Source organism: Phascolarctos cinereus, unplaced genomic scaffold (genome assembly GCF_003287225.1).
Source record: "Phascolarctos cinereus isolate Bilbo 61053 unplaced genomic scaffold, phaCin_HiC Scaffold_2;HRSCAF=192, whole genome shotgun sequence".
Classification (NCBI taxonomy): domain Eukaryota; kingdom Metazoa; phylum Chordata; class Mammalia; order Diprotodontia; family Phascolarctidae; genus Phascolarctos; species Phascolarctos cinereus.
In genome coordinates this window covers 314,199,579-314,218,117 of record NW_027555625.1, presented here as the reverse complement: position 1 = coordinate 314,218,117, position 18,539 = coordinate 314,199,579, and the positions used below count along the sequence as shown (strand labels likewise).

The 18,539-nt window shown below is 39.6% G+C and overlaps 1 protein-coding gene across 3 annotated transcripts in view; it reads right to left on the bottom strand.

Moving 5' to 3' along the window:
* The window catches only part of TPX2 (TPX2 microtubule nucleation factor), a 60,467-nt gene that overhangs the window by 23,986 nt on the left and 17,942 nt on the right, over window positions 1-18,539 (bottom strand). For all 3 annotated transcript variants that reach the window (XM_020990698.2, XM_020990696.2, XM_020990697.2), the window contains exons 3-9: window positions 15,441-15,563; window positions 11,544-11,682; window positions 5,649-5,777; window positions 4,446-4,565; window positions 4,081-4,196; window positions 3,436-3,587; window positions 1,964-2,135 (exon numbers count right to left, since the gene is read on the bottom strand). In XM_020990698.2, coding sequence (XP_020846357.1) covers window positions 1,964-2,135; window positions 3,436-3,587; window positions 4,081-4,196; window positions 4,446-4,565; window positions 5,649-5,777; window positions 11,544-11,682; window positions 15,441-15,563 — 951 coding nt within the window. The remainder of the gene's footprint in view (window positions 1-1,963; window positions 2,136-3,435; window positions 3,588-4,080; window positions 4,197-4,445; window positions 4,566-5,648; window positions 5,778-11,543; window positions 11,683-15,440; window positions 15,564-18,539) is intronic.

The window sequence follows — 18,539 nt, the reverse complement described above, 5'->3', positions numbered from 1 at the left end:
AGACTGCAGAAAAACATGGAAAGACTTGTATGGACTGATGCTGAGTGAAGTGAGCAGAACCAGGAGAACGTTGTACACTGTAATAGCCATGTTGTACCATGACTAACTTTAATAGACTTAGCCCTTCTCAGCAATGCAAGGATCTAAGACAACTCCAAAAGTCTCAAGATGGAAAATGCTATCCACATCCAGAGAAAGAACTATGGAGTTTGAATGCAGATCAAAGCATACTATTTGTTCTTTTTTTTCCCCTTCTGTTTTGTTTTGTTTCTTCTTATGATTCCTCCTACTGGTTCTAATTCTTCTTTACAACATGACTAATTTGAAAACATGTTTAATAGGCATGTATATGTAGAGCCTGTATCAGACTGTACGCCGAGATGGGGAGGGAGGGGGAGAAAAATTTAAAACTCAAAAGCCTGTGGAAGTGAATGTTGAAAACTAAAAATAAATTACGAAGGAAAAAAAAGAATTAAAATTAAGAGTGATTCAGAGAACAACGGCAAGGTTGTTAGCAATGATGGTTTATATGTAAGAAGTAGCATAAAAGAGATGGTATAGGAAATGGAGAGCCAATATGTTTGAGTGGATTAATAATATTATTCTTACACTCCAGATGTGCTGGACTTAAAATCTCATCTCTGATACTTGTAGCAGTGTAACCACAGGCAGCCTAACTAAACTCACTAAACCTGAGTTTCCATAAGATGGACATACTACTACCTGTAGTACCTATCTCATGGGGCTGTTGTGAGGCTCCAATGAGTTATGTGTAAAATGTCTGTGAACTTTAAAGCACTACATGAATGTCAGTTATTTTTATTAAATATGTGACTAGAAAAGGAGGTAAACTTTTAAAATAATGACAGAAAGGTAACAGTCTAAGGGCTACAATGGCACTCATGGAGTTGAAGATCTCTGACACCTGTGCTAGATGATCCTCTGGGAGATATGGGAGGACCCAACAAGGCGCTCACAGGCCAACAAAGTGCAGGCAGGCTGCAAAGTATCCCTTTCCAAGGAATACCCACATTGCTGAAGTCAGAGATGCACTGAAGTTTACAATAAAACAGTATGTGTTCCTCCTTGTCTATGTTACACAACAGTGTTATAAAGTCTATATGCGATCGATACAGAAGTACAATGAGATTCTAGGACATAAGATCCTGTGTTGACTTATTTGGCCAAAATGTTAGCCTTCCAAGTCACATATTAAGAAACGGAATTGATTTCTGCCTGGGTTTCTTTATTCTGCTTGGTCAATGCTACAAAGAGGTGGAGATGGGGGAATGACCAAGGGGAAAAGAGCAAGTGAGAATGGTAAAGACATACAGAGGCTAGGTACATGAGTGAGAGCTGGTTTTGAAGTCACAAGACCTGTAACTGAACTTATATGAATCAAACACATTCCACTTCATCTGTCAAATGGGGATAAAACTTGTGCCATCTGCTCATAGGATGACTGTGATAAACATGACCTTTCAGCCTTAAAGCATTAGAGAAATCTGACTTAGTATTATGAACAAATGGATGAACTTGTCAGGGAATAAAACCATTCTCCACCACCACCCCTCCACAAACCACAAGTTTATAGACGTGTCACAGACTCAAGAAGTCAAAGAGACATCATGTCATATGTCTGCTACTTACACAAAGTGATGTGCTTTTTTTTTTTTAAGATCTGTATTGTTAGGGGCAGCTAGGTGGCGCAGTGGATAGAGCACTGGCCCTGAAGTCAGGAGGACCTGAGTTCAAATTCAGCCTCAGACCAAACACTTGACACTTACCAGCTGTGTGACCCTGGGCAAGTCACTTAACCCCAACTGCCTTAAAAAAAAAAAGATCTGTATTGTTAGCTCCTTATGAACGGTTCCTTATGAAGCCAGATGGATGCTTCAGATACAAACAACAAAGGAAAATTCTCAACTAAGTTTTTCACCCAATTTTAGAGGGGAACACTTACCCTCATCATCTTTCTTGCTCCTCAGGTGGTACCTAGTGGGTGTTCGTTTATGGAAAGCTTCAACTTGCTGTGCCAGAGGGACATAAGTAGAGGTTGTTTCTTCAAAAGGTCTTTTCTTTCCTTGGGACAAATTGAAAGGCTTGGCAATGGTAGGTCCCTTGCCTACCCGGGCCTGCAGACAGAGAAGATGTGTGCAAAATGACAAATCTCTTTTGAGAACTTTTCTGCAAAAAAACAGCAATAGCCTTTCAGTGTTTGGAAAACTTTTTTTTAAAGTGGTTTCTGTGATTGCTGCAGCCTTAACCCCTGGCCTGGTGGTACAAGTCCTATGCACAAATCCTAAAGCCCTATCCTCATAACAATACTGTGAGGTAGCCAGAGCAAACAAAATTATCTCCATTTTATTATGGCAGAGGAAGAAGCCAAATAAGTTTAAGTGATTTTCATAAGGTAATATGGCTAATGTCAAAGTTAGGGCCTCACACCTCGTTGTTCTGACTCCAGTACTGGAGCTCTTTGGGTAGGATATATTCACAGAAAAGCAAATGAGGTCAATCACTTTACATACTCTATCAGTATCTACTGAGAAAGAGAAATCCTAACCACATTTATTACAGCCTCTGGATGACCCTTTCTTTTCCTTTCCCATAAATACTGTCACTGTGCCATGACTGTTTTGTGGGAAAAAAGAATGGACTCCTCAGGCCAACTGGACTCAAGTTCCAGCTCTGATATTCACTAATGTATGACTTTGGACTCACTTTCCTCACGTGTAAATTAAGTATAAAGTCCATTTGTTCTACTTGCATCATGAGACTGTTGTAGAGGATCTAATGAGATAAATGATGTAAATTACTATGTAAGACACTTGATTAAGATTCATCTACTCCATGGAATTTATTTCTAATTAACCATATCTGGTCTGGTTGTGCTCAATGACTCCAGGTCTCCTTGGTCTTCATTCTGTTCTGGACTTGTTAAGTTAGTTTACATGGATTTAATATGTTCTTGGATTATCAAATTATTACTAATATCTACAGTTTATAAAGCACTTTCCTCACTGCAAATTTGTTCACAAGTGAAGTAATAAAAAGATAACTTCCATTTCATAGATGAGGAAACCGAGGTTTAGAGAAGAAAAGTGACTTAAGATAGGTCATCAGAGCCCTGCCTCATGTGGGTCTTTGCCCCATTCTCACCGAAATCACTATTCTCCCACCATCTGACCAGTGCTTTGTACCGAGGATGCTCAAAAGACATCCAGTAGTAATCCTGATTGATCAGAGGGTATGTAGTGCTTGGTACAATTTCAAATTATTTTCCAGAATGGCTGGCCAAGGTGTTAACCTACATATTGCTACTTTTACTCCTAGAAATCTCCTCTGAGATTTAAGTAATAATTACCTAGAATACTAATCCAATGTCACTTTGAATACATTGGTAACTGAGGCTCACTTTGCCTATCACCTTACCGGCGATGGAGGATGCTTCCGAAGTTCAGCTGTAAAATTCACCTCTTTGTATTCTTCCTGGTTCTTCGGGTGCTGTTTGATCCTATCATCTGTGTGGAAGTGGAAGTCAACTGACTTGGTTACCTGGCTCACTGTTTTCTTCAGAGGCTGCCCTGGATGGAGTGGACAAAAAAAAGCAAACCCAAAACTTTGGAAATGTAATCACCATAAACAGAGAATACTGATCAACTAACACTCTTAACTTGCTGACCTAGAGACATATAATACTGCCAGCTTCCTAACCTGACACTGGCACTCTGAGGGTTAGACTCAGCCTTTTGGACAGTGTCTTTGTGGATACTGCCAAAGGACAGAACAAGTCAGGCTTTAGTCCTCCCAATCCTGCTTTATTCTTGAAAAGGTATCATGTTTCCATTACCAGGTAACATTATTGGTAATTGTTCCAGGAACTAGTTTTACTCCTCCTTCTCTCATCTACACCAAAGCCCCTAAGAATCCTCAGGAAGACCAATGTTTAGAGGGCAAATTGTGGTGCTACAGTTAGCAGTACAACACATTTAGTCTCAGTGCTTTAATAATCATATCTTACTTATACAGACTCAGGGGCGCATAACCTGCGGCCTTGAGGCTGCAGCTAACCCATACCTGCTAGAGCTATTTTCAAGGACTCTTCATTCTTCTTACGCATCTCTACCACCTCTTGTTGCATCCTCAGTCTCTTCTCCAACTCTTGTTCCTCTGTACTTTTCAGAACCTTCTTCCTAAAGGGCAAATCAAGCTAGTCAGAAATAAAGATGGGACTGAGAGAGGACAAAAGATGCTAACACTCAAATGATCCTGAAGGGTCATTTCCAAAGTCCCGAAACATGAATCCAGATACATTTTCATTAAGGTCATCATAACCAGGTCAAGGCTCATTTGGAAACCATCAAGTCACCACCCACTTAGACTTCTAAAGGAATCCATGAGCCTGATATACAGTTCAAATACCAGCAAGGGAAGATCCTCACCTTATAGGTGGCGTGCAAGACACAGCTATTCTGCCTGCAGGTCGTCCCAGGGAAGGCTCACTCTTCTGGGCACCATTTTTGGAAGCACTACCTTCCATGGGCTTACTTTTGCCCTCAGTGCTAGAGTACAAAAGGATAAAAGCAGACAATGTATTTGATCTGCCCAGAGGCATGCATAAAATCAAGCAAAGCATAATCAAAATAAACACGCATTTATTAAGTACCTCCTGGCATAATTCACAGTGCTAGGTATTGGGGATACAAAGACAAACGTGAAAGAGTCCCTGCTCTTGAGAAGTCTACATTCTAATGGTGAAGAGAACCTACATAAGCCACACAGAAAGCAGATCGCAGGCAACCTTGGGGGAAGGCAGGGGAGAGCACAAGCACAAGCGTTGGGTAGAGGAGACTGAAGAGTTAAGATGGCACCAAAGTTGTGAATCTGGGAGACTGGAGGGATGATGGTGCTTTCCATAGAAAGAGAGGTTCACGAGAGATGTGAGGAAGAAAGATGAACTCTGTTTAGGACATGTCAAATTTGGAATGCTTATGGTACCACCTAGTAGCTGGAAATGCCTAATAGGCAGTTGATAATGTGAAATCAGAACTCAGCAGAGAGACTAGTCCTGGATATACATATCAAGGAGTCATATGCACAGATTTGGTAAGTGAACTCCTGAAACCTGATGAGATCACCTAGTGAGATGATAAAGAACAACCAGAGAAGAGGGCCCAGGACAGAGCCTTGGGGTATACATACTATTAATGTGGGCATGACATGGATAATGAATGATCCAACAAAGAAGACTGAGGAGCAGTCAGACAGGTAGGAGGGGAAGCAAGAGATAGCAGTGTCTGACCAAAAATCCAGAGACAAAAGAAGATCCAGGAAAAGAGGGCAGTCAACAGTGCATGCATAGTCGGGCATGCCTTGAATTTCCTGCTTTTTAGGAAACAGGTATGTTTTCAGTTTAGTTACCATTTCATTAGTGTCCCCAGAACACTCAGTGACTACTGAAAGTCTACCTGAGACAAGCTGACCTTACATTGGCAGTAATATTTACTAAATGCAAAAGCAAATTCCAATTGCCCTCCCAAAAAATGTAGTCAAAGGAAAGGTTCCTTCTCACCTGAGTATGAGAAGATTAAGGGATAAGCAATGTCACCTAAAGTAGGAAAAAACCCAACCAACTGGCTACTCACACTCTCATTTTCTTGGAGGGAGGCATTTCATCATTGACCACCGCAACAGGATGTCTTTCTGCTTTCATTCTGAGCTGATGTTTCTGCCGCTGTTCTGACTTCTTTTGAGCAGACAAGTTTCTACTCACCCTGGAGAAGAAACCAGCAAGAGCTGATACAGTGTACTAATGTTATTGTTCAGTAGTTTTGCAATCATGTCCAACTATTCGCGACTCCATTTGGGAATTTCTTGGCAAAGACACCAGAGTAGTTTGCCATTTCCTTCTCCAGCTCATTTGACAGATGAGGAAACTGAGGCACACAGGGTTAAGTGGCTTGCCTAGGGTCACACAGCTAGGAACTGTCTGAGGAACTCATCTTCCTGACTCCAAGCCCAGAGTGCTATCCACTGTGCCACCTAACTGCCCTAAATGGACCAGGAGTAGGGATTTATTTCTTACCTAGTGAAGACATATGTGGTTTTTACCCTAGTAATTTAATCTTTTCTTGTTTAGTCTTAACAGTGGCTTCTAGAACACAATCATAACATTTTAGAGCTTGCAAAGACCTTAGAAATTATCTAGTCTAATGATCTCTTTTTGACAATGAGGGAACAGAAGTCCCAAGATGCATCACCCCAGGATCACAGTTACACAAGGCATGTGTTATAGGTTATTTATGTCAAAGATTCCTGTGAACACTGTATGAAGGGCATAAAGGGTCTGCCTTTCATTTGTATTTACTTTTCCCCCTTTATGCTTCCTGAATGAAACATTTCATGATAGAATCTAGTTTTGGGGGGTTTTTTGTTAGGTAATTGGAGTTAAGTGACTTGCCCAGGGTCATACAGCTAAGTCTCAAGTATTTGGTCTGAGGCCGGATTTGAACTCAGGTCCTCTTGAATCCAGGGCCGGTGCTCTATCCACTGAGCCATCTAGCTGCCCCCAGAACCTAGGTTCTTAAAACTTATATGTACTCTATGGGATGCAGCCAAAGCAGTACTTAGTGGAAAATTTTTATCTCTAAATGCTTACATCAGTAAAATAGAGAAAGAACAAATCAATGAATCAGACATGCAACTAAAAAACTAGAAGAAGAACAAATTAAAAATCCTCAAACACTGAACTGGAAATCCTGAAAAACAAAGGAGCAATTAACAAAATCAAAAGAAAACTACTGAACTAATAAAACTAGGAGCTGATTTTATGGGGGAGAAAAAAGCAAATACAATTAACCATTGGTTAATTTGATTTTTAAAAAAGGAAGAAGAAAATCCAAATTATTAGTATCAAAAATGAAAAGGGTGAATTCATCACCAACGAAAAAGAAATTAAAGTAATTATTAGGAGCTATTCTGCCCAATTATATGCCAATAAATTTGACAGTTTATAAAAATATAAATGGCCCAAATTAAGAGAAAAAATAGAACACTTAAATAACCCCATCTTAGAAAAAGAAATTGAACAAACCATCAGTCCGTGAACTCCCTAAGAAAAAATCCTCAGGGCCAGATGGATTCATAACTGAATTCTAACAAAAACAAAATAGCAAGGGCATTAATGAAAAAAAAAGTGAAGGAAGGTGGCCTAGCTGCACCACATCTCAAAATGTATTACAAAGTAGTAATCATTAATCTGGTATTGGCTAAGAAATAGAATGATAGATCAGTGGAATAAATTAGGTACATAATAATCTAGTGTTTATTAAACCCAAAGACTCAAGGGTTTGGGATAAAAATTCACTGTTTGACAAAACCTGCTAAGAAAACTAGAAAAGAGTATGGCAGAAACTAGGTATAGACCAATACCTTACACCATATAACAGGAGGTGAAAATGGGTACATGATTTAGACTTAAAGGGTGATACCACAACCAGATTTGGGGAGCATGGAATAGTTTGCCTGTCAGATCTATGGAGAAAGGAAAAATTTATGATCAAACAAGAGATATTGAAAGCATTATGAAATGTAAAAGAGATGATTTTGATTACATTAAATTTAAAAAGTTTTTGCACAAGCAAAACCAGTGCAGCCAAGATCAGAAAGCAAGCAGAAAGCTGATCAAGGCCTCATGTCTTAAATATATAGAGAACTGAGTCAAGCTTATCAGAATATAAGTCACTCCCCAATTGATAAATGGTCAAAGGATAAGAACAGGCAGTTTTCAGAGAAAGAAATCAAAGGTATCTATAGTCACATGAAAAAATGCTCTAAATTACTATGGGTCAGAGAAATGCAAATTAAAACAACTGTGGGGTACCACCTCACAAATTATTGGTTAGTATGACAGAAAAGGAAAATGACAAATGTTGGAAGGGATGTGGGAAAAATGAGATACTAATGCCCTACTGGTAGAGTTGTGAACTGATCCAATGATTCTGCAGAGCAATTTGGAACTATGCCCAAAGGGCTACAAAACTGTACATACCCCTAGATCTAGAAATACTACTACTCGGTCTGTATCCCAAAGATATCAAAGGACAAAAAAAAGTGAAAAGGTCCTATTTGTACAAATATATTTATAGAAGCTATTTTTCTGGTGGCAAAGAATTGGAAATTGAGGGATGCCCATCCATTGGGGAATGGCTGAACATGATCGTGATGGAATAAGATTGTGCTACAAGAAATGACAAGCAAGGTGATTTCAGAAAAACCTGGACTTATATGAACGAATGCAAAGTAAAGTGAGCAGAATCAGGAGAACACTGTACACAGTAACAGCAATATTGTCCAATGATCAACTGTGAGTGACTTAGCTATTCTCAGCAATACAATGATCCAGGACAATTCCAAAGGACTCATGATGAAAAATGCGATCCACCTCCAAAGAAAGAACTGATGGAGTCTGAATGCAGATCAAAGGATATTATTTTTCATTTTCTTTACTTTTGTGTGTGTTTTTCCTCCTTGGGCAGTGTTTTCTTTCACAACATGACTAACGTGGAAATGTTTTTCATGATTAAACATGGATAACCTATATCAAAATTGCTTGCTGTCTCAAGGAGGGGGAGGAGGGAAGGAGGAAGGGAAGTTGAGACTCAAAATTGCAAATGTAATTGGGGAAAAAATAAAATATCCAAAAAATTTTAAAAATATATTCAAAAAGAAAGTAACTTATATCCACATCAGTGAGATCACAATTCTGGGGGAATACGGAAGTGCTTTATTAAGTCTCTTCTTGATTTCAATATTTGCTACACAACTTGTACATTCCACAATAAAACAGAGGTTTCTTAATGTTATACAGCAGATTAGTGGAAAAGAATAGTATCACAACATCACAGCCACAAAGGGCCTGAGGGCTGTAAGGGACAAGTAAGCCCACTGAAGCCTGGGTGAATGAGCGTGAGGAAATCCAAGATACATTTTCAGGACTAGCCAATGTGTCAATCTGTTTTGTTTGACTATATTTATCTCTCACAAAGGAGAGTTCTACTGGGAGGCGGGGAAGGATTTAAGAAGGACAGTGATATTTACAAAATCATCAAGAAAATACATTTCAAAAGAGGCCAGGTAATACAATAAAGCAAATTAATCAGCTAGAAAACATTTCTTAGGATAAGACAGCAAAAAATCACACAGGGAGTTAAGAATGAAACTAAGAGGCTCTACTCAGCCAACACAAGGAAGGCCCTTTGCAGGGCTGGGAAAGCTGTGTGCACCCAAGGCGTTCTGCAACATCTTAACTCAACATGTCCAAAACCAAATTCATTATCTTTCCCCCTAAAACTTCTACCCTCCTAACTTCCCCATTTCTGTGGAGGGCAATACCATCTCCCAGGCCCTCAGGTTCAAAGTCTAAGAGTCATTCTGACTCCTCACTATCTCTCACCCCCCCACAGCCCATCTGTCGCCAAGGTCTGTCAATTTCGCCTTTGCAACATCTCTTGAATACACCTCCCACCCATTCATGACCCATCCGTCTCTCCTCTGCACTCCAACTCTGGCTCCAGGTATTTCCCCTGGCTGTCCCCAGCCACTTGGAATGTTCGCACTCCAACTCTGGCTCCAGGTATTTCCCCTGGCTGTCCCCAGCCACTTGGAATGTTCTCCCTGGGATTCCCTGGCTTCCTTCAGGTCCCAGCTAAAATCCCATGCTCCACAGGAAGTCTTTTCTAATCCCTCTGAATTTTAGTGGCTCTGTTGATTATTTCCTATTTATCCTGGATATAGCTGGTTTGCATATTTGTTTGCTTGTTGTCTCCTCTTAGATCATAAGCTCTTTGAAGGCAGGGAATGTCTTTTGCCACTTTTTGTATCCCTAGCACTTAGTAGTGCCTGGTACATAGCAGGCACTTCATAAATTCTTATTAGCTAACTAATCAAAAGTTAAAACCTACTACATTCACAGTAAAGCTTGAGTTAGTACAAACTAACCTCTCCTACAGCAATACTAAAAGAAAAAAAAACCCTCTCATTGTTTACTGTAGCTAACAGGGTTTTTAGTTATTCTTAGCCTATTACTTGAACGCATGTGAAAATAACATAGAAACTTGTTTGTACATGCCATCCTTTCCTGCCTCCCTGCTCTCTCCCTGAAGGATGTCCAGGATATGGCTAGAAAAGGGGAATATCTTCATGGTAACCACATGACAGACCTCTGTCAAAGATAAAATGAAACATTTAAGAGGTAACTAAAGATGCCAACAGAACTGCTCCTAGCCTCTTTCTGTCAGGTTTGAGTCTCAGCCTACCCAAGACAACAAACCATGAAAACCAGCACCTGTGATAGAAAGGGAACTGGCTTGAGAGTCAGAGGATCCGAATTCAAATCCAGCCTCTGATGCTTTCTCCTTCTGTAGACACAGCAAACCACTTAGCCCCTGCAAGCCTCAGTTTCTTGATATGTAAAATGAGGTGCCTGGACCCCAAAGTTTCTGAGGAGCCCTCCAGTTCTAGGTATATGACATCATAACTCTAAAAAGCCCCATGAACATCTAACAAAGAACAGTAAGACTGCTGCCGTGTACTCCACCTGCGTGGCGTCTTCTGATTCAATTTGAAATTAAGTAAGACTGAGATTCCCTTCCCAAAATGTGATTTTTCTGAGCTGATAAATGCTGTGCTTAAGCAATAGCAGTCCCAGTGTCACCTGCCCAGAGGACATTGGTTCCCGGCACCATTAATCTGTCATTTCTTCCACCTAGCTATGCTATAAAAAAAAAACAAATGCTCTGCTTTCCTGTTTCCTTGAGATTAGTTTAAAATACATGGCGGGCATGTTAGGATGGCACCAACTCACACAACCCAATAAGCAGGAACCCTGGACCTGTAAATTACAAGGGAATTTTATTACTAGGCAGGAAACAAGGCAACAAAAATGCAATTTGAATGTAGACACTCTATTACAATACTCTGTTAAGACATAAAGAATCTTCAAGTGCAGCTTAATTCTTGCAGCAAAAAGCTATTATTTTAGTATGCCATTCAGTTAAACAAGCATTTAATTAATTGTCTCTCAGATGTTTTAGGTCCTGTGCTAAGTGCTAAGGACACACCCAAGTTCTTGGCTTCAAATTCTTGCCTTCAGGGACCAAATGGTAATGGGAAGAGGAACACCACCTACAATAAATAGGATACAAAGGAGAGTTGGGGCATATATGAGGATGGAAAAAGCATTTCCAAGGGTTGGGAGAAGAGAATCAAAGAAGTTTTCATGGAGAAGCCAGCAGAACTAAGCTTTGAAGGAAAAGAAGAACTTTAGAGAAAGACTGGGGCAGGGAGTGATGGGGAGAATCCATTCCGAGCAGAGGAGGAGAGACAGGAGTCCGCGCCAGGAGAAGAGGACAGAGGCACCATCTGTCCTAGGAAGTGCAATCCCCACGTGTCCAGGGCTCAGTAGAGACGTGCTGCCTCTGTCCGCTTAAGCCCAGCCTTGACGTCTGAACCCATTCTTGGCTCCCAAGCACTGGTATTACCTTTGGGACTGGCCTGGAACGAGGGATCCCAAAACAGGGGCATTTTTGGAGGTAGTTTCCTGGAAGCCTAAGGAGTAGCAAGCAGCCGACGGAGCACATTCTTCTGATGGATTCTCTGTTTCCACATAAGTGTTGGCGACTACATTGAGAAATGGAAAAACAAAGAGTCATGCATATGTATCTATATATGTATTAGACACAGAGTCAGCACAGGAAACCAAAGATGTAAGACAAAAGAAGAGTAAAAAAGTGCTGCAGATCAGGGGCTCTTCTTTTTTTGTGTGTATGGTCCCCTGGACCTCTCTGGTGGTCTGTTGAGGACTATGGACCTCCTTCATAGAAGAAGTCTTTTAAATGCAAAATTTTAAATACATAAAATTGCATATAATAGACCCCTAGAGAGAGCAAAGGACTACTCAGTGGGTAAAAATGCTCATGTTAGTATTCAATACTTGCAATAAAAACAATAGTTATTTATATAGCATTTGTGTTTTACAAAATGCTTTATATATTAGCTCATTTGATCTCTCAAAATAAGTCTTTATGGTAGATAAAGTAAGTATTATTAACCTCATTTCATATACGAAGAAAGTACAACAAAGTTCAACAACTTGACACGGTCACAAGTCTTGCCTTTCTGACTTTAAATCCAAAAGACTTTCCAGTTTCCTTTCTTTATAAATTACAGATACAGCACCAAGGGGAGTTTGGGGATTTATTTGTTTTTAAGTAATGGTTTGTTTCATAATTTAGTTTTTAAAAACCTGAACTAGCTTCTCTGTAGTCAGGAAATGGGGACTTCCACCAAAATGTCAAGTCTAAACACTGCAAAAGCTTACTATCCTGCCTTCTTAAATTATGCAGTTAACATAATATTAACTTTTCTTGGTGCCTCAAGGGTTGTCTTTACAAACACTGCATTATAATACAACACTGCCCTTGGGGACCTTTGAGGTATGCAGGACTCTTTGTCTCTACAATGAATTATCCCATATTGCTATGTTTTTGAAGTTGTGTAAGCTTTTCACCATTTTCCCCTTCTTCCTTCCTAACCGTTAAATTGTCAGTCCTCATTTCTTTCAGCTAATTTCCTGCAACGTGCCCCTCCCACCTCTAATTTACTACAGGTTAAGAAAGCAGACAATGAGTCTTGCTAGAATTGTTAAAAAATAGTAAGTGAAAGGCTGGGAGTGAGGGTCTGGATTTGGGGGTGGAGTTTCTATAAATTATTGCTACTCATTTTGGACTTTTTTTATTGTTCTGTTCTGTGCAAGTCCCTGGATTTTTTTAAAGGGGGGGAGAGAGAGAGGGAGAGAGAGGGGGAGAAAGAGAGAGAGAGAGAGAGAGAGAGAGAGAGAGAGAGAGAGAGAGAGAGAGAGAGAGAGAAACTGGGTAAACATTACATCTCTTTCTAATCAAAGGAAACACAAAGACCAAATAAGTACACAGTACTTAAGTCATTCAACAAAAATTTGCTGAGGGCCAACCACAGGCAAAATACTGCGCTAGAAGTTATGAGAAATTTTTTTAAAACAATAGAAAACAGCCCATCCTGGAGCTTGCAGTCTCATAGAGCAGATAAGACATATACAAATAGTCCTAAGAATGTAGAATATTCACTTCTTATAAATGTTAAAATGATGTAAATTAAACTCTTCTCTGTATATACGCCTTACCTTCTACGAGAATAAATTATTACCTTGAAGGTAAGGATCAAGTCTTATTTAATCTTTGTTGCTCTTCCACTTCCAAGTAGAACGCACTACCCAGAAGTCTATACTTAAGTTAACACTTGTTGGATGGATGATATTGCCTATCTTCATGAATCAACTGACATAATTAATAGACTTCAAGTCATTCTAACAGCTCAGGCCATGTAGGGAAGACAGGTTCGTTAGAAGGACAGTCATTTGTGTGATACCACAGATCTAGTTAATGACGCGATTGGGGTCAGTTTCAGATTTACACTTAAAGAGGCTCTTGATGTTGAAATAAACAACAGGGATTTATGACCTCTTAAAAGATGCTTATGTTGTGACCAAATGGACAAGATTCTGAGCTTGTATTTGGTAACCAGCAATTTAGACACTGGTCATCTTTTTGAAACTAGATACATGACTCAGACAAAGTATGCATGCACAGTGGGTGTTTTATAGTTTTATAATAAGGTTTAACCTGAGTTAAACTTAGGGCTGGACAGATGACCAAACAGGAAAAGAATTAAACCACACAATACAGGCATACCTTATGTAATATTATGCCAACAAAGAATGTCAGAATGTCGTTAACACTTTAGAATCAAATTCCGTGATGTTATTCTGAGATGTTATTTCCACTTTGCAGGAAAAGTATGCTTTCACCATGTAATTCTTTCCCTCATTTCAATTAACCGCTTCAAAAGTGAGAACAGAACAGAGACTGTGACTATAGAAGTAAACTACCTTGAGATTCCTTCTACCTGGCTTTATCTGATAAAGTTGGCCTTACAGTGGCAGTAAGTTATCCAGTCCACAATGATCAACTCCAGTACTCAAAGTCCATCAGAGTTAATTTCTCTAAATAGCAATTAATTATAGTCATCTTCTTTACTCCATGTGTGCAAAAATGCTGTTCCACTGGCTTTTAACACTATACATAAAATCCTGTTCTTGTCAAACCAAATAATGACCAGAGCAGGATGACGTTATTTGTTCAAAACCTGAATATGAGTAAATTTTCTGTTAGCAGTACTATAGGAGATACTTAAGATTAAGTGATGGTCAATTGTCCTGTAGCAGTCCAATTTCCCCCCAATGATGCCATATTCACATAGCTGGGTTTGGTGGCAGATGCCAACACATGGGAATGCTAAGGCTGACAGATCTTTTCAGCTTAGGAGTTCTGAGCTGTAGGAGACTATGCTGATTTGAGTGTCTGCACTAAGTTCAACAACACAGACAGACCCTGGGAGTGGGAGGTCCCCAGGTTGCCTAAAGAGAGCAAAGCAGCCCAGGTTGGAAACAGCAGGTTAAAAATTCCTGTGGGGGCAGCTAAGTGGTGTAGGGGCAGCTAAGTGGCGCAGTGGATAGAGCACCGGCCCTGGATTCAGGAGGACCTGAGTTCAAATCCGGCCTCAGACACATAACACTTACTAGCTGTGTGACCCTGGGCAAGTCACTTAACCCCATTGCCTAACCAAAAAAAAAAAAAATTCCTGGGCCAATCCATAGTAGGATTGGGCCCCAGAACTTCCAGCTTGGCCAAGATAGATAGGTCAAGCCTTAAAAAATTAAATTGAGGTTTCTGAAAAACCTAGGAAAACCTGTATGAAGTGAAGTAAGCAGAACCAGAAGAACAATTTATACCATAACAACAATATTATAAAGTTAATCAACGTTGAAAGACGTAGTAACTGTGATCAATACAATGACCAACCAAAATTACAAAGGACTGATGATGAAACCTGCTGTGCACCTCCAGAATGAGAGCTGACTGATTCAAGGCTGAAGCATATTTTTTGCTATCTTTCTTGCCTTTTTTTCCCCCTTTGGAATGTGACTAATGTTGAAATTTGTTTTGCATGACTATACTTATTTGTAATTGGTTTTTTCTTACTTTCTCATGGATGGGGGAAGGAGAGAGGAAAGAGAATTTGGGACTGAAAATTAGACAAAACTGAACTAAATATAAAATGAAATAAAATTTTAAAATAAAATTTATATAGAATTTTCATGGGTTTCATATCTATTATATTGTAAATAGGTTTTTACCATTTCAGAGAAGAAACCAAGACACAGAGCACTTAGCTTATTCTCCAGATCACTTAAGTTGGCAACAGAGCGAAGATCTAAACTCACACCTCATCTGTGCTGCCATTTCATCTCTCTCTATGATATCTTTTCTTTCCGGGCCACTCACCTGATCTCAGAGGCAGGACAACTGCTTGGGGTACATGGGCCTTTCTCAAAGGTGTCGTCCTATAGGAGGGCCCTGGTACTTCTTCATCTTCAGGAGGCTTGTTCTCCAAATTGGCCCTCTCCTCTGTAGAAAAGCAAGATCACCTTGATCACTTTGATAAATACTCACAATTAGACTGCACTTTAAAGTTTACAGAACCCTTTATTCACAACAAACTTATGGGACAGCCCTATTAGCACCACGTACTCCCAGTTTATAGATAAATTAAGGCTCTGACAGCTTAGGTGATTTGCCCAGGGTCACATGGAAGGTATGTGGCATATCTTAAGCTACAGCTGGAACAAATAACAGGTAAGAAAGTACAAGTCAATGCCATGCCAAACATGCACATTCACCTGGAAGGATACCTAAAACCCTTACCAGTTTATACTCAAAGAAAACATTCACAAAATAAAACAAAGAATCTTGTGGACCATAGGGACGACAAATCTAAATGTGATCCCACAGAAAGAGGGTGAAGGACTGCTTAGGATCAAATTTCTACCAAAGATATTGAAGATACTTCACAAAACGCTAGAGAATAGTGAAAGTAAGGATTCAGCACTGTAATCAATGGACGTTTTATAGGCCTGACCTGGTGTTATCTACAACTTAACTATATCGTGATTTTCTTAAGAAAATGTAGTGGCAAGGCTTTAATATCTAAGAGATTTGTAAGCTATCTAAAGGTCATGCTATTTCATCTACAAGGAGATTCCAAATCTCAGCTGCATAGCTGGTCTCCTACAAGAGTGCTTCTCTCTTAGGTCTCGGGTCTACTGGCTGTTGCTGAAAGTTTTGTGGCATTAAGAAATGTTGCCATAGGGGCAGCTAGGTGGTGCAGCGGATACAGCACGGACCCTGGAGTCAGGAGGACCTGAGTTCAAATCCAGCCTCAGACACATGACACTCACTAGCTGTGTGACATTGGGCAAGTCACTTAACCCCAACTGCCTCACTTCAAAAAAAAAATGTTGCCAGGGGCAGCTGAGAATACAACCCAACACAGGCAGGCAGTCAGGGCTCTGCTGGAAAGAAGAAACCCAGGTCAAACAAGAGCTCAAAAAGCAACAAAGACCTTATGACAGGCTCTCTCAGTATTTTATACCAGTATATTCTGAGACGTCAAGGACATGGAATGGAGCGATGGGGAGGAGATAACCCTACTGGAGGTTATATCTTCATCTACTCTCTACACTACTAACAGGCTCTTCTTTATTGTTCCCAAAAAAGGTGACATGCCTAAAATGAGATCTCTTTAGGAGTAAAGTAGATGGACACAAAAAGAAAAATAACAACAGTCATAGGTTACACTCAGGTTTTAGACAAGCTATATTTGGGTAGAACAAGTATGGCCATTATTCAGAGCAATAAAATATTAGACTCCTTTTAAGAGAAGCAGATACAAAGGCCAGCTCAAATTGGTCAGTCACCTAGACACTGACGGTAATTAATCATATTTTTTTAACACCCCTTAATTATTTGGAAATCATTCCTTAGACTGAGCTGAGATCTGTTCCAGTAAAATGGTACACAAAATAAGTCTACAGTGTCCATATAATTGTTCCTCAAACATCTGAAAATAATCACCATGCCTCCCTTATATTTTCCCCTCTTTAGGCTAACCAACTGACGCTTATACGACATTGGTCTTCAGTCTTCCTACCCTTCTGGTTGCTCTCCTATGGGCATAGAGGATCATAAGTTGGAAGGGAACTAACTCAGAGGCCACCCTGTCTAGCCATGCTTTAACACAATCCCTTGTAGGGCATTCCTGACAAACAGTCATCCAGTTTTGGCTTGAAGCCCTCTAGTGAGGGGGAATCAGCTACCTCCTAAGGCAGTCCATTTCACTTTGGATGAGCTCCAAATTTTTAGGAATTTTTTTCCTTATTTCAAGCTTAAATTTAGCCGACTTACAATTCCCACCCACTGTCCCCAATTCTGCCCTTGAGGGTCAAATGGAACAAGTTTCATTTGTCTTTCACACGATAGCCTCTCAAATCCTTTCTATGTCCTTTCCCCAGGCTAAACATTCCAAGGCTCTTCAACATCATAAGGTGGCCCTTCACTGTCTCGATTAACAATCTTCACATGATCTTCAACTTATCAATGTTCTTCCTAAAATGAGGTACCTAGAACTCATCACACAGTCTGGCCAAGGCAGAGTACAATAAGACTTTTCCTTCCCTTGTGCTGTACCTGTGCTTCTCAATGTACTCTAAGATTCTATTAAAAATTTCTGACTACCATATCACAGTATTAACTATCAATAGGTTAAGGTAAACTAAAACAACCAGATATTTTACAGACAAACTGTTAGCTAACTGGCCATGCACCCCCACCCCTTCCTGTTCTCATTAAGTTAATCTCTTCTGGACCCAAATATAAAGCTTTACATTTGGTCACATGAAACTGTATTTATTTAGCTTCAGTTCAATATTCTAGCCTGTAGAAATCTTCTTGGATCCTGACTTTGTCATCCAATGTGCTTTTTCTCCAGCTGTCTTATTTGCAAATGTGATCAGTACACGATTTTTGGACCTATCCAAGTCACTGATATTAAATATCAAAACTAAAGGCAGAATCTATAACAATGCAGTAAAGATCTCCTTCCAAACTAATTTTAGCCATTAATAGCTAAATTCTTTGAGCTGTGTCATTCAACCAGCTCCAGATTCACCTATCTACATCATAAATATATATTTTATACACGCTATATTATAGTAACATACTTATTATTTGTGATGTAACATTATTAGATTATAGATTATATATCACCTATCTATATCATAGACACATATTTTATACATGCTATATTATAGTAATATATTTATATTATGTTATTTGTGATGTAACATTATTAGAATATAGATTACATATCACCTATCTATATTATAACTTATCTCTTCTATCTTTCCCATAGGCTAGCATGAGCCTGTCAAATGCTTTGCTAAAATCTGCAGCACTCTCCTGATCTACCCACCAAATAATCCTGCTCCAAAACAGGGGAAATAGTCTAGCAAGACTTGTTTGGATGAAACTATATTGACTTTGTAA